This window comes from Lissotriton helveticus, chromosome 5_1 (genome assembly GCF_964261635.1).
Source record: "Lissotriton helveticus chromosome 5_1, aLisHel1.1, whole genome shotgun sequence".
Taxonomy (NCBI): domain Eukaryota; kingdom Metazoa; phylum Chordata; class Amphibia; order Caudata; family Salamandridae; genus Lissotriton; species Lissotriton helveticus.
This window is the reverse complement of record NC_136065.1, coordinates 1,831,159,261-1,831,180,176: the sequence shown is the minus strand read 5'-3', so window position 1 is coordinate 1,831,180,176 and position 20,916 is coordinate 1,831,159,261. Positions and strand designations below refer to the sequence as shown.

The 20,916-nt window shown below is 47.2% G+C and overlaps 1 protein-coding gene across 1 annotated transcript in view; it reads right to left on the bottom strand.

Annotated features, from left to right (window-relative positions):
* Nucleotides 1-20,916, bottom strand: part of LOC144755871 (all-trans-retinol 13,14-reductase-like) — a 172,255-nt gene that overhangs the window by 69,432 nt on the left and 81,907 nt on the right. Inside the window, exons 7-8 of the mRNA XM_078645237.1 lie at nt 19,377-19,515; nt 9,050-9,159 (exon numbers count right to left, since the gene is read on the bottom strand). Of these exons, the coding sequence (XP_078501363.1) occupies nt 9,050-9,159; nt 19,377-19,515 (249 nt within the window). The remainder of the gene's footprint in view (nt 1-9,049; nt 9,160-19,376; nt 19,516-20,916) is intronic.

Below are 20,916 nucleotides of genomic sequence, written 5' to 3'. Positions count from 1 at the left end.
GCTTCAAGGATGCCCAAAGACACACTGTCACCATGGTTTGCTATCGAACGCACCCACTGACCTCTTGCCCCTAAACCACCTCCTGGTGTTCCACATTGCCCCGTAATTACCTGAATCCTCAACTTTCAAGAGAGAGACGCTATTCTGAACGCGGCTCGGGCCCAGGGTGCCCTGAAATTCCAGAATCAAACCATAATGATCTTCCCGGATTACACTGAAGAAGTTAGGGCTCAGAGGCGCTCCTACACAGAGGTGAAGCAGAAACTTTGCAACTTGGGCTTCCAATAGAGTCTCTGCAATCAGCCTGGATGGACCTGGAAAACTGAAGAATGACCCTTTCGGGTCCACTCCGTATCCCCGCCTGGGTCATCTGGAACACAGATACCTGGTCCTCCATCCCCCCAAGCAGCGCAGGACACGCGCACAATCACGTAGGAGCCGGGAAGCGCACAAGGAGACTTCCAAATGGCCTGGTGCAAAGATTCAGGGACACGGTTCCGTCGTGGACTCGTTGGGCTCCACCCCCCCTTCTCCCACCCCCCTGACATCGAGATGGCTCTCCCCCACAAGGAGTCCTTCCAAGGCTCTGGATCTGCAAGCCACAGACTCAGATCTCTCCAGAAGTCCTGGGATTTGGCGTACCAACACCATCATTCAGAGGGGAGCCAAAGAGGGCCTGATGGAGTTCATATTCCACAGAAGTACAGAACTTAGAGATACCTGCCAATTCTCATATATTATCCAATTTTATGGAGGGGTCAACATGCAGCTCTCAACTAAACGTTTTAGTTTAGTTTAATCAGTTAGGTTTTATTTTACAGGGCGACAGATGCTTCCGTTCCAGAAGTATAGGGTGAGGGGGAGGGCGGGAAGGGTTAGGACAGTTGTCCTCAGCCTAGTTCTATGTTGGGATTTGTCATTGTTTTTCCTTTTTACTGTTTGCAGCACGTTGACACTTGATCACTACGTAAGCACTATGACCACACACCTTAGAGGGATAAGGCCACAATTGCACCCTCCTGCAACACACCACCAGCCCTTTCTGGGGGCTCACTGCCCCGTGTCCCAACCCGTCCACTCCACACACCGGGTATGACACGACCATTCACTAGGGGTATCCCCCTCCAAATTATATCTTGGAATGTGAATGGATTGCTAGACCGTATTAAACGGACAGCAGCCCTTAAATACGCCCATAAACACCCCCCGATATACTCCTACTTCAGGAAACCCACCTCTTTGGGACTCAGTGCCCCTTCCTGGCACAATATGGCTTCGATAGGGTTTGGCACTCTGGGTTCGAGCAAGGGTTATGAGGGGTTGCCATCCTACAACGACAGGGCCTTCCTTTCACACCCACCTACACTGCTACAGATACTCAAGGCCATATTGTCGCTGTGTCTGGGTCATTGGAGGGTGTCGCCCTCAACTTGGTATCACTATACATCCCACCAGCTAGCTCACCTCCTCTCTGTGCCACCTCACTGACATTATCACTGCCCTACCCCTGGGCCAAACAATGATAGGGGGTGACTTTAATGCGGTCATGGCTCTAACACTTGATACAACCGGCACACCCACTACTGTTAGGCTGATGAACGCAAAGAAGCTGGTCAACTGGGCGGATCCGGCTAGCTCTGGCCCAAGGTGTCTCCAGGTCCTCCCTACCTTTGAGAGTGTCTCTGGGCTTTGGCTTAACTCAGTAAAATCGACCCTGATACCCCTGCACCCCTCTAGGGAGTGCTTCGACAGGCAAACCTCCATCCCCATTAAGAGACAATCCTTCAAATACCTGGGGATATGGATCGCACTGCTCTCCGAACTAGAACGGGCATTAAACATTACCCCACTGGTTAAGAAAACTAAAGAGGATCTCAGGCTCTGGCAAACCCTGCCGCTCAACCCATTGGGGAAAGTGGCTCTGTTTAAGAGGATGATCCTCCTGTGCTTCCTTTATGTCATCGAAAATACCACTTTCCAATTCCTACACAGCTGGTTTAGGGAAATAGACAGTATGGCTACGAGATTCCTGTGGGGGGGGGCGCAAGATCACGCTTCTCCCTTGCTCAGTGTCGGATCCTGCCCTTCAATGGTGGCATGGGCAAGAGTGACCTTCACCTATACTACTTAGCTACCCAACCTTTAGTCCTCCATGACTGGTTCACCGGGGGCTGCTCTGACCCGGCCTGTAGATCAGAGCTCAGGGACTTGGAGTTTCCTCAGATCCAGGTGTTTCTATACAGCAGTCCAATACCTACAGCACAACAATCAATTACCAGGTTGGTCCTGACAGCCTGACGTACGGCCCTAAGACACACATGTTGGGATAAAAAACTAAGCCGGCAGACACCTCTCTGGCAGGGTAGGCGGTTGAGCGAAGTGCCGGCACTCACGGTGTTCAGGCGATGGGACTACATTGGCATATTATTGTTGGGCCATGTTTGGGCAGGCGACCACATTAGGACATGCCAAAACCTGCAGAGACGTTACACTCTCAACACCTCCCAATTTTATAAGTACTACAGCTACGTCACGCTCTCGGCGCACGTATCCCAGCAGACACAACACTCCCCGAATTCAGCCCGTTCGAAGCTCGGGTCATGATGGGGAATTTGGGGAGGGGAGGAGTATCCTGGATATACCATACCCTGCTTAACAATAGCCCGACAACGCTAGCCCCACTCAGGGCCCGGTGGGTGGGATGGCTGGGCCCTCTGGAGGAAGAGGACTGGTGCAACTCCCTTATGGCCCCCAAAACCATCACAACTTCAGCCAGACTCCGCCTAATCCAACTAAACTACTTACACACTGCCTATCTCACCCCAGAGTGCCTTTTTAAAGTGGGCATACACCCCTCTCCGAGTTGCACACAGTGTGACCGTGAACCAGCAGATTTTTATCACATGACCTGGATCTGCCCACGCCTCGCCCCATACTGGGCCGCCATAGAGTCCAAACTTACAAACATCCTGGGCTGGCAGCTTCCCCACAAACCCCTACAGCTCATTTTAGGAGTAATGGATGGTCTAAATGGATCTCGGTCCAACAAGGTGTTCCTGGGGACAGCCATTGCAGTGGCCAAGCGGAATATTGCAGCGACATGGGCGCAGTCTAGGCCTCCAAACGTATCAAGGTGGTGCCGGGGATTGGATTGGTGTGCTGCACAGGAAAAACTCCTGTTTGAGGCCAGGAGCTGCCCCACTAAATACCAAAGGGTCTGGGGCAAGTGGACAAACCAGTTAGATTGATTAGAATGGTCACCTGCCGATATCTATAAATGTAATTTCCATATGCTGTGGTTGTAGATCGCTACGCTTATCTGTACCTCAACCACATAATCGAACTCTGAGATGCTGCAAAAAACTGATCAAGTGTGTTAGGCTTTATTCCAAAATCAATACATTTGTTTATAAAAAAAAATATCTGAAACATTTATTAAAATTATGAGTAATTATGTGAAATGCAAATATGGCATTTGTAGTTTAGCATGAAATGTGCCAGTGCGTCTATTTTGACTCAATGACGCAATTTGCACTAACTAATTAGCACCAAAGACACAAGTGCCACACATAACAGCCACTTGCATTCTGGTCATTCGTGTTGTTCTCTCTCACTTGTCCGCTATAAGTTCGCTGCAAATGAAGCATAAATACACAGCTTGGTGTAATGGTGTAAATTTGAGAATAAAGCAAAATTCCTGTTTTGCATAGGCCTAGTGATGAATGCAAGTTGAAGCATACAGGGAATCCAATACACTAAAGAGTTGCCAAACTTTGCACCTTGCCTAATGACTGCGGACAGGTGTAGTAGAAAATCCTTCGGGGAGTGGATTAGGGTGGAGATAGATACCCTACAGGAGGTAGACAATTTGGGACACCATCACCTCCACAGACATTGCATTCATCACCAAAATGTGTCTCAACCTCTCCTCGAACCCCAACCACACCACCGCTACTCCCGAAAGCTACAAGAGGATGAACCCAGACCGCACCAACAAACAAAGAGAAGGCATCACCAACATCTTCAAAGGAAACAATCAGATGCACTATCACCAACGACTACCCCACATTCTCATGGAACTTCTTAACTTTTTACTGCAAACTGACGCGAATACGACTATAAGAGGCACCCGCGCCTACAGACCACCGAGATCCCAAGCAACTTTTTGCAACGCCATCTCCAACATCATCGCCCCCTAGCATGAGACTCTCACCACTAAGTTCTTCTCGGCGACCTCAACTTCCACATCAATGACCCTCAACGAGGCCAACTTCATCACCATCCTGGAGAACCTGAGCAACATCGGCTTCTCCCAACTGGTCACTGAACCCACGCACAAAGCCGGACACACACTCAAACCCGTTTTTACCTCCAGTGACAGAATCAAATTCAGCCACACCACAGAACTTTCCTTGACCAACCACACCATCATGCACTTCACCATCACTGGCACCTAGCACACCATCAGCAGGCATCAGATCTCCTCCACCCACAGCTGGAGCAAGGTCACCAAAACACAGTGATCACAGGCCCTTACCACCTCCCAACCTGAGGCCTCAACAGACCTCCATCAGGCTATCCAGAACTTTACCACCTGGATAATCGACAGGGTCAACAGAGCTGCCACACTAAAACTCACTAAAGCCAACAAGACCTCCAAACATGCTAGCTGGTAGACCCCAGAACTCAGGACCACCAAGTGCAACTGCCACCAACTGGAGAAACGGCGCACCACCAAGAACCCCGCCAACAGAGAAGCTCACAAAACAGCCCTCAGCAACTATCAACGGCACATCAAAGAAGCCAAGAAAGCAGACATCAATCAATCAATCAATCAATCATGCCATTTGTATAGTGCACTACTCACCCGGACGGGTCTCAAGGCGCTTGGAGGGAGGGGTATGCTACTGCTCGAACAGCCAGGTCTTGAGTTGTTTCCTGAAGGCGAGATGGTCCTGGGTCAGGCGAAGGTGGATGGGGAGGGAGTTCCAAGTCTTGGCAGCCAGGTAAGAGAAGGATCTTCCTCCGGCGGTGGCTCTTCGGATGCGTGGTACGGCTGCGAGGGCGAGGCTGGTGGACCGTAGCTGGCGGGTGGGCGTGTAGAAGGTCAGGCGGTCATTGAGGTACTTGGGGCCCAGGTCGTGGAGAGACTTGTGTGCGTGGGTGAGGAGCCGGAACGTGATCCTCTTGTCGACGGGGAGCCAGTGCAGGTTCCTCAGGTGGCTGGAGATGTGGCTCCGTCGGGGGACATCCAGGATGAGTCGGGCGGAGGCGTTCTGGATGCGCTGGAGTCTTTTCTGTAGCTTGGCTGTGGTTCCGGCGTAGAGGGCGTTTCCGTAGTCCAGTCGGCTGGTGACGAGTGCCTGGGTGACAGTCTTCCTGGTCTCGGTCGGGATCCAGCGGAAGATCTTGCGAAGCATACGCAGGGTGTTGAAGCACGATGCGGAGACGGCATTGACTTGTCTGGTCATCGAGAGGAAGGGGTCCAGGATGAAGCCCAGGTTGCGTGCGTGGTCGGTTGGCTTGGGTGCGGTGCCCAGGGCTGGGGGCCACCAGGAGTCGTCCCAGGCGGAGGGCGAAGATCCCAGGATGAGGACTTCCGTCTTGTCCGAGTTCAGTTTCAGGCGGCTGTCCTTCAGCCACTCGGCGACGTCTTTCATCCCTTCGTGTAGGCAGGTTCTGGCGGTGTCGGGGTCTCTGGTGAGGGAGAGGATCAGCTGGGTGTCGTCGGCGTAAGAGATGATGTTGAGGTTGTGCTGGCGTGCGATGGCTGCGAGAGGTTTCATGTAGATGTTGAAGAGGGTGGGGCTGAGTGAAGATCCTTGCGGGACGCCGCAGATGACTTCGGTGGCCTCGGAGCGAAACGGGGGGAGGCGGACTATTTGTGTTCTACCGGCGAGGAACGAGATGATCCACTCCAGTGCCTTCTCTTGGATACCGATGTTGCTGAGGCGCTGGACTAGGGTGCGGTGGCAGACCGTGTCGAACGCAGCGGAGAGGTCCAGGAGGATGAGGGCCACTGTTTCCCCCTTGTAGAGCAGGGTCCGGATGTCGTCGGTGGCTGCTATGAGGGCGGTCTCGGTGCTGTGGTTGGCTCTGAAGCCGGACTGCGAGGGGTCGAGGGATCCGTTCGTCTCGAGGAAGGCGGTCAGCTGTCTGTTGACGATCTTCTCGATGACTTTAGCAGGAAAAGGGAGGAGCGAGATGGGGCGGAAGTTTTTGAGATCGGTGGGGTCCGCTGTAGGTTTCTTCAGGAGGGCGCTGATCTCGGCGTGCTTCCAGCTCTCCGGGAAGGTGGCGGTGTTGAAGGAGGTGTTGATGATGTTCCGGAGTTGGGGTGCGATGGTGGAGTCGGCCTTGTTGAAGACGTGGTGTGGGCAGGGGTCGGTCGGTGATCCGGAGTGGATGGTGTTCATCGTGCGGGCTGTGTCTTCGGTGGTCACCGTGGTCCAGGTGCGAAGGGTGGCGGTGGGGGGGCGTTGGTTCGACGGTTGGGTGCGTGGATGGGGCGCCAAAGCTGTTGTGGATGTCGGCGATCTTGCGGTGGAAGAACGAGGCGAGGGAGTCGCAGAGGTCTTGTGACGGAGTGATGTCATTGGTGCCGGTGCTGGGGTTGGAGAACTCCTTGACGATAGTGAAGAGCTCTTTGCTGTCGTGGGCGTTGTTGTCCAGTCGTTCCTTCAGGGATTTCTTCTTGGTGGTGCGGATGAGCTGGTGGTGCTTGCGGGTAGCGTGTTTGAGGGCGGTCATGTTGTCGGTGGTCCGGTCGAGGAGCCAGGCTTTCTCGAGGGTGCGGCAGGTCTTCTTGGAGTCCTTGAGGTCGTTGGTGAACCAGGATGCCTTCTTGCTTCTGGGTCTGCTGGGAGGGTTCTTTAGTGGCGCGAGGTCGTCGGCGCAGGCGGTCAGCCACTGTGTGAAGTTGCGGGCTGCTTCGTTGGGGTCCGTTATGTTGGCGGGTGGGCTCTGGCTGAGGGAGGTGGTGAGCTGGTCTGCGGTGATCTTGCTCCAATTCCTGTGAGGTACCTGTTGTGGGTGGTGGTGAGTCGTGGATCTTTTGAAGCTGAAGTGGACGCAGCTGTGGTCGGTCCAGTGGAGTCCGGTGACGTGGCTGAAGGTGATGTACTTGCTGGAAGAGAAGACGGGATCAAGCGTGTGGCCGGCGTAGTGGGTGGGGGTGTTGACCAGTTGCTTGAGTCCGAGGTTGGCGAGGTTTTCCAGCAGGGCAGTGGTGTTGCGGTCCTTGTTGTTCTCCAGGTGGAAGTTGAGGTCCCCGAGGAGGATGTAGTCAGTGGAGGGTGGGCGTGCGGGCTGATGAAGTCTGTGATGTCTTCGCTGAATTGTGTGCGTGGTCCCGGGGGTCTGTAGACAAGGGTGCCTCTGAGGGTCGTCTTAGGGTCGGTGTGAATCTGGAAGTGGAGATGTTCGTCTGCGGCGAAGGAGTCGTTGGCGTCGGTCGTGATGCGGATGGTGTTCCTGTGGACGATGGCAATGCCACCTCCGGTCTGGTTGATGCGGTCCCTCCTGATGATCTTGTACCCGTCCGCGATGGCGATGGCGATGTCGGGTGCAGAGGAGGCGTTCATCCAGGTTTCCGTGAGGAAGGCGACGTCCGGTGATGTAGCGTCGAGGAGGTTCCAGAGTTCCACGGCGTGTCTGTGGACGGAGCGGGTGTTGATCAGGATGCACTTGAGGTGGTTGCTGCTGGTCTTTGTCTTGGCGGGTGCGGGGCAGGTTCGGAGGCAGGTGAACTTGCAGGTGCAGCAGGTGTAGGGTCCGTGGGTGCGTCTCGGGGTGGCTCGGCAGCAGGCGTGGGTCCGGCCGGCATTGAGTGCGTTGAGAGTGGTGGCGTCGTAGGTCAGTCGGGTCGTCTTGCCTCGGCGGGGAGGGCCAGGGGTCCTGGCGCTGGGCGCGGGCCAGGCGCGGGCCAGGCGCGGACTGGCGCAGACGGGCTTACCTTTGGCGTACCTTCAGCGCTCAATCGACGCTCCCGCTGCACGCGTCCGCTGCGCGGTCGCTCTGGGGGCGTCATAAGTAAGGAGCCGGGAGGGAGGAGCAGCTGGGTGGCGGGAGCGGGGCGGCGAATGGAATCACAGGTGGGCGGGTCCGCAGGGAGGCAGCGGCGGGAAATTCCAAGAAGCAGCGGGCAGCGGGAAATTCCCAGGAGCAGCAGGAAATTCCCAGGAGCAGCGGGAAATTCCCAGGAGCAGCGGGCAGCGAGCGAAGGAATCTGCAGGCAGGAGGCGGCAGAGGCAGGCAGGAGCGGCAGCAGTGAGTGGGGCGACCACCTACATTGCCTCCACATCCAACCAAACAAAGAAACTCTTCAAAATTGTCCAAGAATTCACCAACCTGACAGTCGTAGAGAACACCATCCACCCCTCCCAAGAACTCTGCAACACCCTCTCACACTACTTCCACAGCAAGATCACTAACATCTACAACCACTTCTACATCCAACCACTCTACCCTCAACCACCACGACTCCAACCAACCAGTGCACACCAGCTAAACCATTACCACCTGGTCACTGCTCACTGCTCTGGCCACCTCAGCTACCATGTCTTCCATGCACTCCGGGGTGCTTACCGACCCTTGCCCCACCACCTCTTCAACCTCACAAGAAAACCAGTCAGCCACAACTCACCAAAATTCTCAACACCTCCATCTCTACAGCAGCCTTCCCAGACAAACAGAAACACACAGATGTCAGACCCCTCTTAAAGAAATCTTCTGCGACCCCAACGATCTATAAAACAATTGTCCGATCCCCCTATTACCCTACCTGGTCAGAGTACTTGAGAAAGCATATATTTTCATGACATTTGATGGGTTTCATAGAGTGTCCATTTGGGGTACCGGGGTTGCAGATCAAGGCTCTCCCTTTCTCTCGTGCATCAAATGAACTGAATGGTGATGCACCTTGAGTTGTTAAATATTTGGTGTGTGCGTGAGAGGAAGAAGTATAGATGAGTTAATTGAGGTAGGTAGTAGTCTCATATTGGTGTGTCTTTTGGATTCAGTCAAGCAACAGATTGATAGGTTGTCATACCTGGATGTCTTTGCTGGTAGGTTGGGTCTTTGGCTGATGGAAAGGTGATTAACACCATTGGGATATTGCCAGGTACCTCCTCTTTGCGAAGACCTGCAAATCGAATTGTCCTGCATGGGAGTAAATCAAGAGCTTGTGAAGCAGCGAAGTCCTGTAGAGCTTCTCCAAATCAACTGCTATTGCCCCGAATGTGCTAATGATTTTCTAACCAGCCCCTGGAACCTAAAGTGCACATGTTTAGCTTATCCCAGCAGCCCATTTGCACCTTATGGAGAGTCAAGGACCTTATTTTATCAAACTTTTTTATACTCTAACTGAGTCTGCTGTTCCATACGTAAAAAACATGTCTCTTCTCAATAAGCATCTAGTTTTGTCAGAACCAATGCTGCTTTTGTGGTGAATGATCACTTTATGATTAATTGTTTGAAATGTTGCTCTTTCTGCAGGGCCATCCGTGTGTTTTCCGAACTTATCATGGTTTATAAATATAACATTAGGTATTTAGCGGCACTTAGGAAGTTTTATCAGAAACAAGACTACATATCCCACAATGCTTGGTATTTCACCTTGGACTGACCTGTTGACAATGAATGTGAATTGTGGGTATTTAATGAAAATCCCTTTAAGATCATTGTGGATCCAAATGCTGCTGCCCGTGAACAAGGATGGGAGAATCTGAAACGTGTTGGGCAATGTAATTAAAAGGAAGTTACACGCTGTTTTGTGATGTGCTGCAAGGTTATTTTAGCCAGGTGCAAGTGCGCTTCGTCTTTTGGCAACTTGTGGAACTGATATATGCACGGCAGTCCTGCCGTGGAAACGCACCGACGCTGATCTTAAGAAAGCGGTTCTGAGGCATCATGACTGTGGAGCCTGGCAGAGCACTGGATTGCGTTATTGAGTACATCGCAGCACTGTGTGTTCTCCGAACTTATCATGGTTTATATATAACATTAGGTATTTAGCGGCACTTAGGAAGTTTTATCAGAAACAAGACTACATATCCCACAATGCTTGGTATTTCACCTTGGACTCACCTGTTGTCAATGAATGTGAATTGTGGGTATTTAATGAGAGTCCCTTTAAGATCATTGTGGATCCAAATGCTGCTGCCTGTGAACAAGGATGGGAGTATCTGAAAGGGGTCGGCAATGTAATTAAAAGGAAGTTACACGCTGTTTGGTGATGTGCTGCAAGGTTATTTTATCCAGGTGCGAGTGCGCTTCATCTTTGGGCAACTTGTGGAACGGATATATAGATATATATATATATAGATATATATATATATATCAAAGTGCCCAGAAGCTTGGGAAAGCACTCACAGCGCCTCCACCATCCGGTGCCTGTCGTCAGCCTTCCTGCATAAAACCATTTTCATTGTTCGCCTGACGCGTTTCAGGGTGAAAGAACCCCTTTCTCAAAGGCATTTATGCTTCAATCATGGCGCTGAAACCTCCGTTATTTTCACTGATGTTTATTTATTGGATATTGGCCCCACGTGACATCAGGAGCCCTGCTAAGTGCAGTATGCGTGTCCCGTGCATTCTGGGACATGCTGTCATATCAGTCACTCAGCGCCATAGTCTTTAATCATTTTGAAGGTTTGAGTCTTTAGTAGATTGCAGAGAAATGCAGGTAGGTCGACTTTACTTGATTTGCTGTGCTTTCAGATGTTGGAAAAGTTCCAAACCAGCAGCCTCTCTTTTTCTTTTCCTTAGAGATGGTGCTCTCCCCACGGCAGGACGACCGTGTGTAATTTCAATATCAAAGTGCCCAGAAGCTTGGGAAAGCACTCACAGCGCCTCCACCATCCGGTGCCTGTCGTCAGCCTTCCTGCATAAAACCATTTTCATTGTTCGCCTGACGCGTTTCAGGGTGAAAGAACCCCTTTCTCAAAGGCATTTATGCTTCAATCATGGCGCTGAAACCTCCGTTATTTTCACTGATGTTTATTTATTGGATATTGGCCCCACGTGACATCAGGAGCCCTGCTAAGTGCAGTATGCGTGTCCCGTGCATTCTGGGACATGCTGTCATATCAGTCACTCAGCGCCATAGTCTTTAATCATTTTGAAGGTTTGAGTCTTTAGTAGATTGCAGAGAAATGCAGGTAGGTCGACTTTACTTGATTTGCTGTGCTTTCAGATGTTGGAAAAGTTCCAAACCAGCAGCCTCTCTTTTTCTTTTCCTTAGAGATGGTGCTCTCCCCACGGCAGGACGACCGTGTGTAATTTCAATATCAAAGTGCCCAGAAGCTTGGGAAAGCACTCACAGCGCCTCCACCATCCGGTGCCTGTCGTCAGCCTTCCTGCATAAAACCATTTTCATTGTTCGCCTGACGCGTTTCAGGGTGAAAGAACCCCTTTCTCAAAGGCATTTATGCTTCAGTCATGGCGCTGAAACCTCCGTTATTTTCACTGATGTTTATTTATTGGATATTGGCCCCACGTGACATCAGGAGCCCTGCTAAGTGCAGTATGCGTGTCCCGTGCATTCTGGGACATGCTGTCATATCAGTCACTCAGCGCCATAGTCTTTAATCATTTTGAAGGTTTGAGTCTTTAGTAGATTGCAGAGAAATGCAGGTAGGTCGACTTTACTTGATTTGCTGTGCTTTCAGATGTTGGAAAAGTTCCAAACCAGCAGCCTCTCTTTTTCTTTTCCTTAGATCGTCCTGCCGTGGGGAGAGCACCATCTCTAAGGAAAAGAAAAAGAGAGGCTGCTGGTTTGGAACTTTTCCAACATCTGAAAGCACAGCAAATCAAGTAAAGTCGACCTACCTGCATTTCTCTGCAATCTACTAAAGACTCAAACCTTCAAAATGATTAAAGACTATGGCGCTGAGTGACTGATATGACAGCATGTCCCAGAATGCACGGGACACGCATACTGCACTTAGCAGGGCTCCTGATGTCACGTGGGGCCAATATCCAATAAATAAACATCAGTGAAAATAACGGAGGTTTCAGCGCCATGATTGAAGCATAAATGCCTTTGAGAAAGGGGTTCTTTCACCCTGAAACGCGTCAGGCGAACAATGAAAATGGTTTTATGCAGGAAGGCTGACGACAGGCACCGGATGGTGGAGGCGCTGTGAGTGCTTTCCCAAGCTTCTGGGCACTTTGATATTGAATTTACACACGGTCGTCCTGCCGTGGGGAGAGCACCATCTCTAAGGAAAAGAAAAAGAGAGGCTGCTGGTTTGGAACTTTTCCAACATCTGAAAGCACAGCAAATCAAGTAAAGTCGACCTACCTGCATTTCTCTGCAATCTACTAAAGACTCAAACCTTCAAAATGATTAAAGACTATGGCGCTGAGTGACTGATATGACAGCATGTCCCAGAATGCACGGGACACGCATACTGCACTTAGCAGGGCTCCTGATGTCACGTGGGGCCAATATCCAATAAATAAACATCAGTGAAAATAACGGAGGTTTCAGCGCCATGATTGAAGCATAAATGCCTTTGAGAAAGGGGTTCTTTCACCCTGAAACGCGTCAGGCGAACAATGAAAATGGTTTTATGCAGGAAGGCTGACGACAGGCACCGGATGGTGGAGGCGCTGTGAGTGCTTTCCCAAGCTTCTGGGCACTTTGATATTGAAATTACACACGGTCGTCCTGCCGTGGGGAGAGCACCATCTCTAAGGAAAAGAAAAAGAGAGGCTGCTGGTTTGGAACTTTTCCAACATCTGAAAGCACAGCAAATCAAGTAAAGTCGACCTACCTGCATTTCTCTGCAATCTACTAAAGACTCAAACCTTCAAAATGATTAAAGACTATGGCGCTGAGTGACTGATATGACAGCATGTCCCAGAATGCACGGGACACGCATACTGCACTTAGCAGGGCTCCTGATGTCACGTGGGGCCAATATCCAATAAATAAACATCAGTGAAAATAACGGAGGTTTCAGCGCCATGATTGAAGCATAAATGCCTTTGAGAAAGGGGTTCTTTCACCCTGAAACGCGTCAGGCGAACAATGAAAATGGTTTTATGCAGGAAGGCTGACGACAGGCACCGGATGGTGGAGGCGCTGTGAGTGCTTTCCCAAGCTTCTGGGCACTTTGATATTGAAATTACACACGGTCGTCCTGCCGTGGGGAGAGCACCATCTCTAAGGAAAAGAAAAAGAGAGGCTGCTGGTTTGGAACTTTTCCAACATCTGAAAGCACAGCAAATCAAGTAAAGTCGACCTACCTGCATTTCTCTGCAATCTACTAAAGACTCAAACCTTCAAAATGATTAAAGACTATGGCGCTGAGTGACTGATATGACAGCATGTCCCAGAATGCACGGGACACGCATACTGCACTTAGCAGGGCTCCTGATGTCATGTGGGGTCAATATCCAATAAATAAACATCAGTGAAAATAACGGAGGTTTCAGCGCCATGATTGAAGCATAAATGCCTTTGAGAAAGGGGTTCTTTCACCCTGAAACGCGTCAGGCGAACAATGAAAATGGTTTTATGCAGGAAGGCTGACGACAGGCACCGGATGGTGGAGGCGCTGTGAGTGCTTTCCCAAGCTTCTGGGCACTTTGATATTGATATATATATATATATATATATATATATATATATATATCCTGCCTCCCTGCCCTAGTTCTAGCTTTGGCCACTCTGAGAGGACACAATACTAGTGTGAAACCCTTTGTGAGGGTGATGAGGCCTTTGTGTTGTTTAAGTGTGGTAGGTGACAGCTCCTCCCCTCTATCAATGCAAAGATGGCCCATCCTGCCAACATCTATTCCCCGTTTGTCTCATTGTCTGGGAGCAATGCACAAAGGCCAACTGCCAGCTACATCTAGTCACGTGGCCAAGGATACAGTGTGCAGGAACCAATTGGTGGGTGTACGAAAATGATAACTTTCTAAAAGTGGCATTTTCCGAATTGTGACTTAAAATGTAGCTTTACATAAACAAGGTGTTTCAATTATAATTAGGGCTCCCGGTTTTCTGTTTAAACTGATTTTTACATATCAATACAGATGGAAAACACGTTTTCTTTGGTCTGTATTTATATGTAAAAATGTGAAAATACTAGCACATTTTGCAGTGCTACTGCGCTCCAGCAGTGAGTTGCAAAACAGGATGGTATGGTGATTGCTCACCACAGAGTAAGTATCGCCTCTGGCGTTATCAATATTTACAACAAAGCCTCATCAACAAGTGAAGGGTCTTTTAAAGACCCGTGAAGTATTCAGGTGCGGCTGGCAGCACAAAAACTGTGTGTGCTGGGGAAGCTGTCTCAGCCCAGACTATTGAATTAATTTAGGGGAAGGAGTGCAGCCTCAACAAAGTTTCATGCTTAGCAATTTCTCCGTTCCGAAGGAGGGTTGCACCCCGTTGAAGAATTTCACAGGTGTTATTTCAGTCAAGATTAACATATTATTTCAGTCAAGATTAACATATCACTACGGATACAGTGAAGAGTTGGATTGAACTCTCTGCAGTTACAAGTGCACATATGACATCTTCAGGACTGTGGCTGATACAAGACTAGTAGAACTGTGTGTGATGTTTTTGTCATGTCATATTTGTAATCATATATTTTGTTTTAGGTGTTTTCACTTTTCGAGTAACAAAACAAGCATCCATGTTGTTTTATAATTCATGTCATTTTGTTTACTAATTATGTAGTTTGGATTCATTGTGAGTTTCTGGGGAGGAGGGCAAGTGGAATTCGCCAGCACGTGTTTATCACAATTTTTGTTATAGTTGATCAGAATATGAACTGTTAGTGGAGAGAGCATTGCACGGTTGAGGTTTCTGACACATGATTGGATAACCGAGGTATAGCAGCGGGGTAATGAGTCACGGGGTTGGGCGCACGTGGAGTGATTGGGCACATGTAGATGTGAATGTGGTTTAGAACAGGTGCGAATGCGAATGGTTGTGATGCTGCATGATGGTCAATAACTCGAAGAAATGGAGACGAGGAGTTTATGTTGCCGGTATCGATTTCAATGAGGTAATTCATTTTACAGAACTGATAGATGGGGTAGAAGGGAGCTCGGCATACAGATTGGAGGCATACGGGGAGAGATGAGAGGGGCACGATCGTGTCAGTTTGGATTAGATTGAGGAGGTGGCAAACTCATAAAGGATTATCAGGAGAAGGGTAAGATGTGAGATTTGTATTCAGATGTCAGTGACTTGGAGAGAGAAGAGGGGGGAACAAGTGGTGGAATGGGTTTGATTCACGAGGATAGCTAGAAAGGAGAACGGCATTGGGTAGTACATTGTGGGAGTTGTGGTTTCCATCAAAGGACTGGAGTACAGGGTATAGTAGAGGGGTGAAAGAGTCATTGGTACAATGAGAAGATGGACAAGATGAGAGTTTGGGAAGGAGATTGACGTTATATGGAGAGATATGGGAGAGGTATGAGCGGCAGAATGGGTTTGATGCACAAGGATATATAGTGATTTTTGTTTTTTTTGTTTTTTGGAATTATAAGGAAACAGTAAAGTGCAAGCCACCCTCACTATGCAATCTGTGTCAGTTAGGGTATGGAAAATCCTGATATTTTTCCCAATTCAAAAATGATAACATGCAATTTAGAAAGCAGTGTTAGGCACAGACAGACATGCTTTTTCAGGCAGCATATTACTCTTGTCTAGTGCATAATTTGAATTGAGTTGCTTCCAGGTGTTTATCGCGGGGCACAATTGGGTTGTAGCTGGAGGCAGTGTGAGTTTCTCTCAGTGGGGCAGTATTGTGTTCAGTGTGGGAGAGGAATTGGCATGGCACTCTGTGCCAATGACAGAAACTGCAAGGCTCTGAGACAAATGGCTTTTGATAGCACTTGTAGGCGTATTTGGGACAATCTGCGAATGGCAAAGTTTTCAGATGAATGTATTGTGTTGACCAATAACAAACGAGTGCATGTGTGCATTGTCAATTTAAATAAATGTGGAAAAATACTAGCTGCAGCGTTTTGTTTTACTTGTGGGAAAAATAAATATAGATAAATACAGACAGAAATGGCAAAAAAATAAATACCATAAAACCAGGATCTCTAATTATAATTCTTTAAGGCACCAAACTCTACCTTCCTACCTGCTCCCAATTGAAAGTTATCTGTCATATGGTAACCCACTGTTATCAAATGGGAGAGGGAGGCCTTGCAGTAGTTAAAAACAAATGTATGGGATTTTCACTACCAGGACATGGGAAACTGAAAAGTACATGTCAGACTCTTTTAATACACTGCACCCTGCCCTATGAGCTGCCTAGGGCTTACCCTAGGGGTGACATATGTATTACAAAAGAATGTTTAGGCCTGGCAAACTGCATACACAGCATGCAATGGCAGTCCTTAGACATGTTTAAAGGGCTACTTAAGGAGGTGCTCTCATGTGTGCTGAAGGCCCAATAGTAGCATTTAATTTATAGTCCTTGGGTACATGTGGTACCACTTTACTAGGGACTTACAAGTACATTAAATGTGCCAATTTGATTTAAGACAATTTTACCATGTTTCAGGGAGTGACCACACACACTTTACCACTATTCATCAGGGATAAAGTGCATCGAGTACTAAAGACACCAAAAATGAGATCAGCAAAAATGGAGGACTACGGCAAAATGTTTGGAGGAAGACCACCCTAAGGTTGACATGTCTAACAGTCAGGCTCAAGATTCATGAGTTCAATACTAACTCTGTGTGCAAACTAAGACTATTCAGAACAGAGGCCTTAATACTGGATATATTCACTGGGAATAGTGACTAGTCCTATTGTTACAAACATTGAGCCTGATTTAGAGTTTGAGAGACAGGGTACTTAGTCACGTTTGTTCGAGCTTTTGGGGTTGATGGTGTAATGCCTTTTTTTCCTGTCCATCACTGACACGCAAAACCTGGCGGATAGGCACAGGAAAAAAATCAATAATGTCCACAACAACCTCGAAAGAACTCCCAAGGTGTGGGGGGCATTCGTCTTTTTGTTTTTCAGAAATAAATTCCAGCTGTGGGAGTTTGTTTTCGAAAAACAAAAAGTTTTCAAAAAGTTTGTTCTTTTTTGAAAAACAGAAAATGTTTTGAAAATTTGACTGCCGTCGATCAAACTTTTCCTACATTGACATGAACTGCATGATGTTGTTTCCTGTAAATGTAGAGTGGCCTCCCTGGGGCCTGCGGACCTCTCTAAATTTGGTGGATGGGATGACCGTCATGGCGGCAGAGTAAGTCACTCTGTTGCCCTGATGGACATTAATCCAGCTTCCAAAAACTAAATCAGTCCCATAGATTTGCTATTTGGTTGATTGGAGCCACTAGCAGTCGCAGTAGAAGTGAAAGCAGAGAAAGACAAGTGAGTTGTCTGCATATGCCATTAGAAGGGAGGTGTTGATTTATGTGCTGTGTAAAGTTTGAGAAAAATGCCAATTTAGGTCACAATTCTGACATAAGTTGCAGGACCGGAAATATGGGAGATATTGAGGGTAGAGTGTGTTTGCCCACAAGATATAGACCAATACTTGAATTGACTGTTCTGTAAACACTGCCACAGTCCTATACCGAAAGTAGATAGTATATATAACGTAAAAATGTATGTCTAGGGGGTTGTGCTAAGTAGAGACTGATGTTTTCTCAGTAATACAAAAGATGAGTTATTGCTGTTGTGTTATGCAGTAAAATACTAAAGGTGCCAAGTGCTAGTCAATGTAGTGCTATGAATTGGGGGAATTATAGAAGAAATTGCTGAGATAAAAATACTGCAGTGTGCACTTTCAACTTCGCATCAGACCCAAAGGAATTTGAAAAGCATGTTTGGGCGTATTTGGATAAAGGCTTGACAAGTAAGTGCTATACTGGAAAATACTGTCTTTGGAATTTAGATACTTGTCTAAATCAATAAAGGCAAACATTTATGAATTTCAATCTGATGTTATATTTAGGAATGATTGTATATTTTCCAATTTAATGCTTACTGAATAGCTATTGGGGCTAGCACCTGAGTAACGTATGAGCAATATGTAAGTAATTGAGTGACTGAATACTTGTCCCTCACAAACAAGTACACCGGTGAGGAGTAGGTTATGTTGAAACTCATCACTATGTAATGACATACTGGATAGATGTAGGTAGCATGTGGAGGAGCATCTTCGCGTGTCAGCCATGCACTGGCAGACTCTAGACAGATGCTGAGTTTGGGCGGATAAAGAAAGACTAGTAACACCTGGTCATAGGACTATTAACCAGTTGTGCGTGATGTAAGTAATAACCTGGTACCATGCTAGAGTTATGCGTGGCATTATTATTGGCATATGTGGAGATTTAAGATACAAAGAAATTGATTAAAATGGCCCATTACTGGGCCATAAACATAAAATTCAACATTTTATTTTACTGTATTAGAGTAAACCCCATATTCAAAATACAAAGAAGATATTTTTGTATCACATTTGGTCCAGAAGAAGGTTGCATTGAAATAACACTGCCACTGAGAGTTCCCAGACTATGACTCAAAAGTTGTGAAAGAGACACATGAAAACCTCCTTGCTGTGGTGTCTAAGGATTTGTTTGGGGTGTGTGGATTAGTGTTAGGAGTATGCCAGGTTGTCTGAATGGTATGATGTGAGGGTTTTAGATTTCATTTGGGGTTATGGTTAATGAATTGTATTTTAAACTGTACAAGGAGAACAGAATGTATGATATGAATTGTGTTGTGTGGTTATTTCACGCTCTTCTTCTTCCTTTGCTCTTTCCTCCTGTTCAGCCTTGTTGCCTATAGAATGTGATGACTGCATATAATGTTGGATGCAGGGGGTTAGGCAGTTGATGACAGCAGGTTGAGCATTAAGGATATACTGCTCCTGGTGGGGCGTACATTATAGCCTATTTACCATCTTGGCACTACCTTAAGCTACCCGAACTGAACTACAAATAAAGATAAACTTGAAACCTACAACCTGACTTCCTGAAGATTTCTACTTTGTAACAAATTGTTCATTATTTAAAACAACTTTGAATAAGTTAGAACAAATGAAAACCCTCAATATTTATAAAAGCTAATAAAATAAGAAATATTATTGGATAAGTCATATGTTTTGGGGTCAGTCATCTGTTGAGCTACTCTGGAACTGAAGTAATACAGGTTAAGTGGGAACTTCTTGTGCTCTATTGTGGTCTCATTATTCCTGTTCCATACCTAGAAATAATTATTGGAGGTACCACTTGCGTATTGTCCTATGGGTTGGACAGACCCATGGCCGATACAAGTATTGTACTACCTTGATAGAAACCAGTAGATTTGACCATGTGTTGCCAAAGGATATTGGAAAACTACTTGATTCGGAGTCCCCACCCTCACTTACATGCTGTCCATATCATTGTGCTTGAAGATCCAGCAATTGGTTGACTTGAGCCCCAGTTCCTCTTTCGATCCCTTCAAGCCAGCAAAGACCAAGAAGGATGCCATTCCGTGCTGGATACTGTTTAGTTGAGTCTGTAAAGCTGAGAAGAGGGACAGAAAGAGACACCGTCTCAGAATACATCACCTACCATCTTTTCTGTCTATGGAGAATTTCTATTTTTCGACTGCAACAGTCTCTGACTTTCAAGGTTCTTTCTTCATAGAGCTCGTTCAGACACAAACAGCTGAAATTTACATCCATTGATTACCCAAGAAATGGGAACAACATAGAACTTCAGAAGCCAAGTGGGTTTTAAACCAGACACATTACTATCTGATTATCTCTGCAAGGCACTGAGATTACCATGATTACTTACCACTATTCTTTATTTCCTCAAGTCCACTTTTTCCTTGTGGGGAGCCTACACCTTCAAGACAGACCAGTGGTGTTTGCCATCTATTATCTTTATAACATGTTTTGACCATTTAATGTAGGCTTCTTTCTCCCCTGCTTCTAAAGTACCTGCCCTCAGTAACACCTGTCCATAGCAATCAGTACCATTCATGGACCAGTTTGAGGATGGACGGCACCAAGGAAGAATGGGACTTGAAGAAATAATATGGATAGTTATCAGGCCATTACTCCTTTTCAGTTCTTCCTCATCACAACTATTACTATTTAAGTAAGTAATACCAGTATTAGTTTAATGGCATCCATAATAAACCCAGCCTGCTTGATGCTCCATCCGTGTTTTATGCAACATCAATTACATACCATCAAAGACTTCAAATATTTTTTTAAAAATATCAGCCTTTTGTGTGTTGAATTTCTATTATAACCTCCAATGGGGCAGTATGTTTTGTAAAATATATTTAGAAAATAATATTTGTGTCACACAATACTTGGACTGAGGTATTATGGTAGTACAAATGATGCCATGGCTTTACAGGTACATAGTGAAGATTGTTGTCTGCTATCAGTGTCCATGAATCTGCACATCCCACCACGAGTCTTGAGTTACCAAAATCTATATATCCTTACTTGCAGTACTAAGCCTCTACCTACAATTTCCATTGCTTTTCTCACAGTGTCAGATATTTTATTATTATTTATTTAATTCTGAAGTTTTAGATAGTGCTGGCCAGACCCGAGGGTATCGGAGCGCTTTACAACAGTTGTATTGCACAAGATCAAAAATACTTTTCTGAAGCCCAATTGGTCGGTATCGAGGTGATGCTATCCAGGAGTTGAGTTAGTTGAAGGAGCACAATTCTTTCTAAGGTTTTGGATAGAAGAGGTAAGTTCGAAACTGGTCTGAAATTATTCAGATCTTTTGGGTCTAGGCCTGTTTTTTTTCAGCAGTGGCATGACTTGCCCGACTTTGAGGCAGTCGGGGACGACTCCGGATCTCAGGGAGCTGTTTATGATCTTGCACCAAAGCGGGGCAGGAGAGAGTTTAAGCTTTTTGGTCAGTTGTGGAGGAAGAGGATCCAGAGCGTGA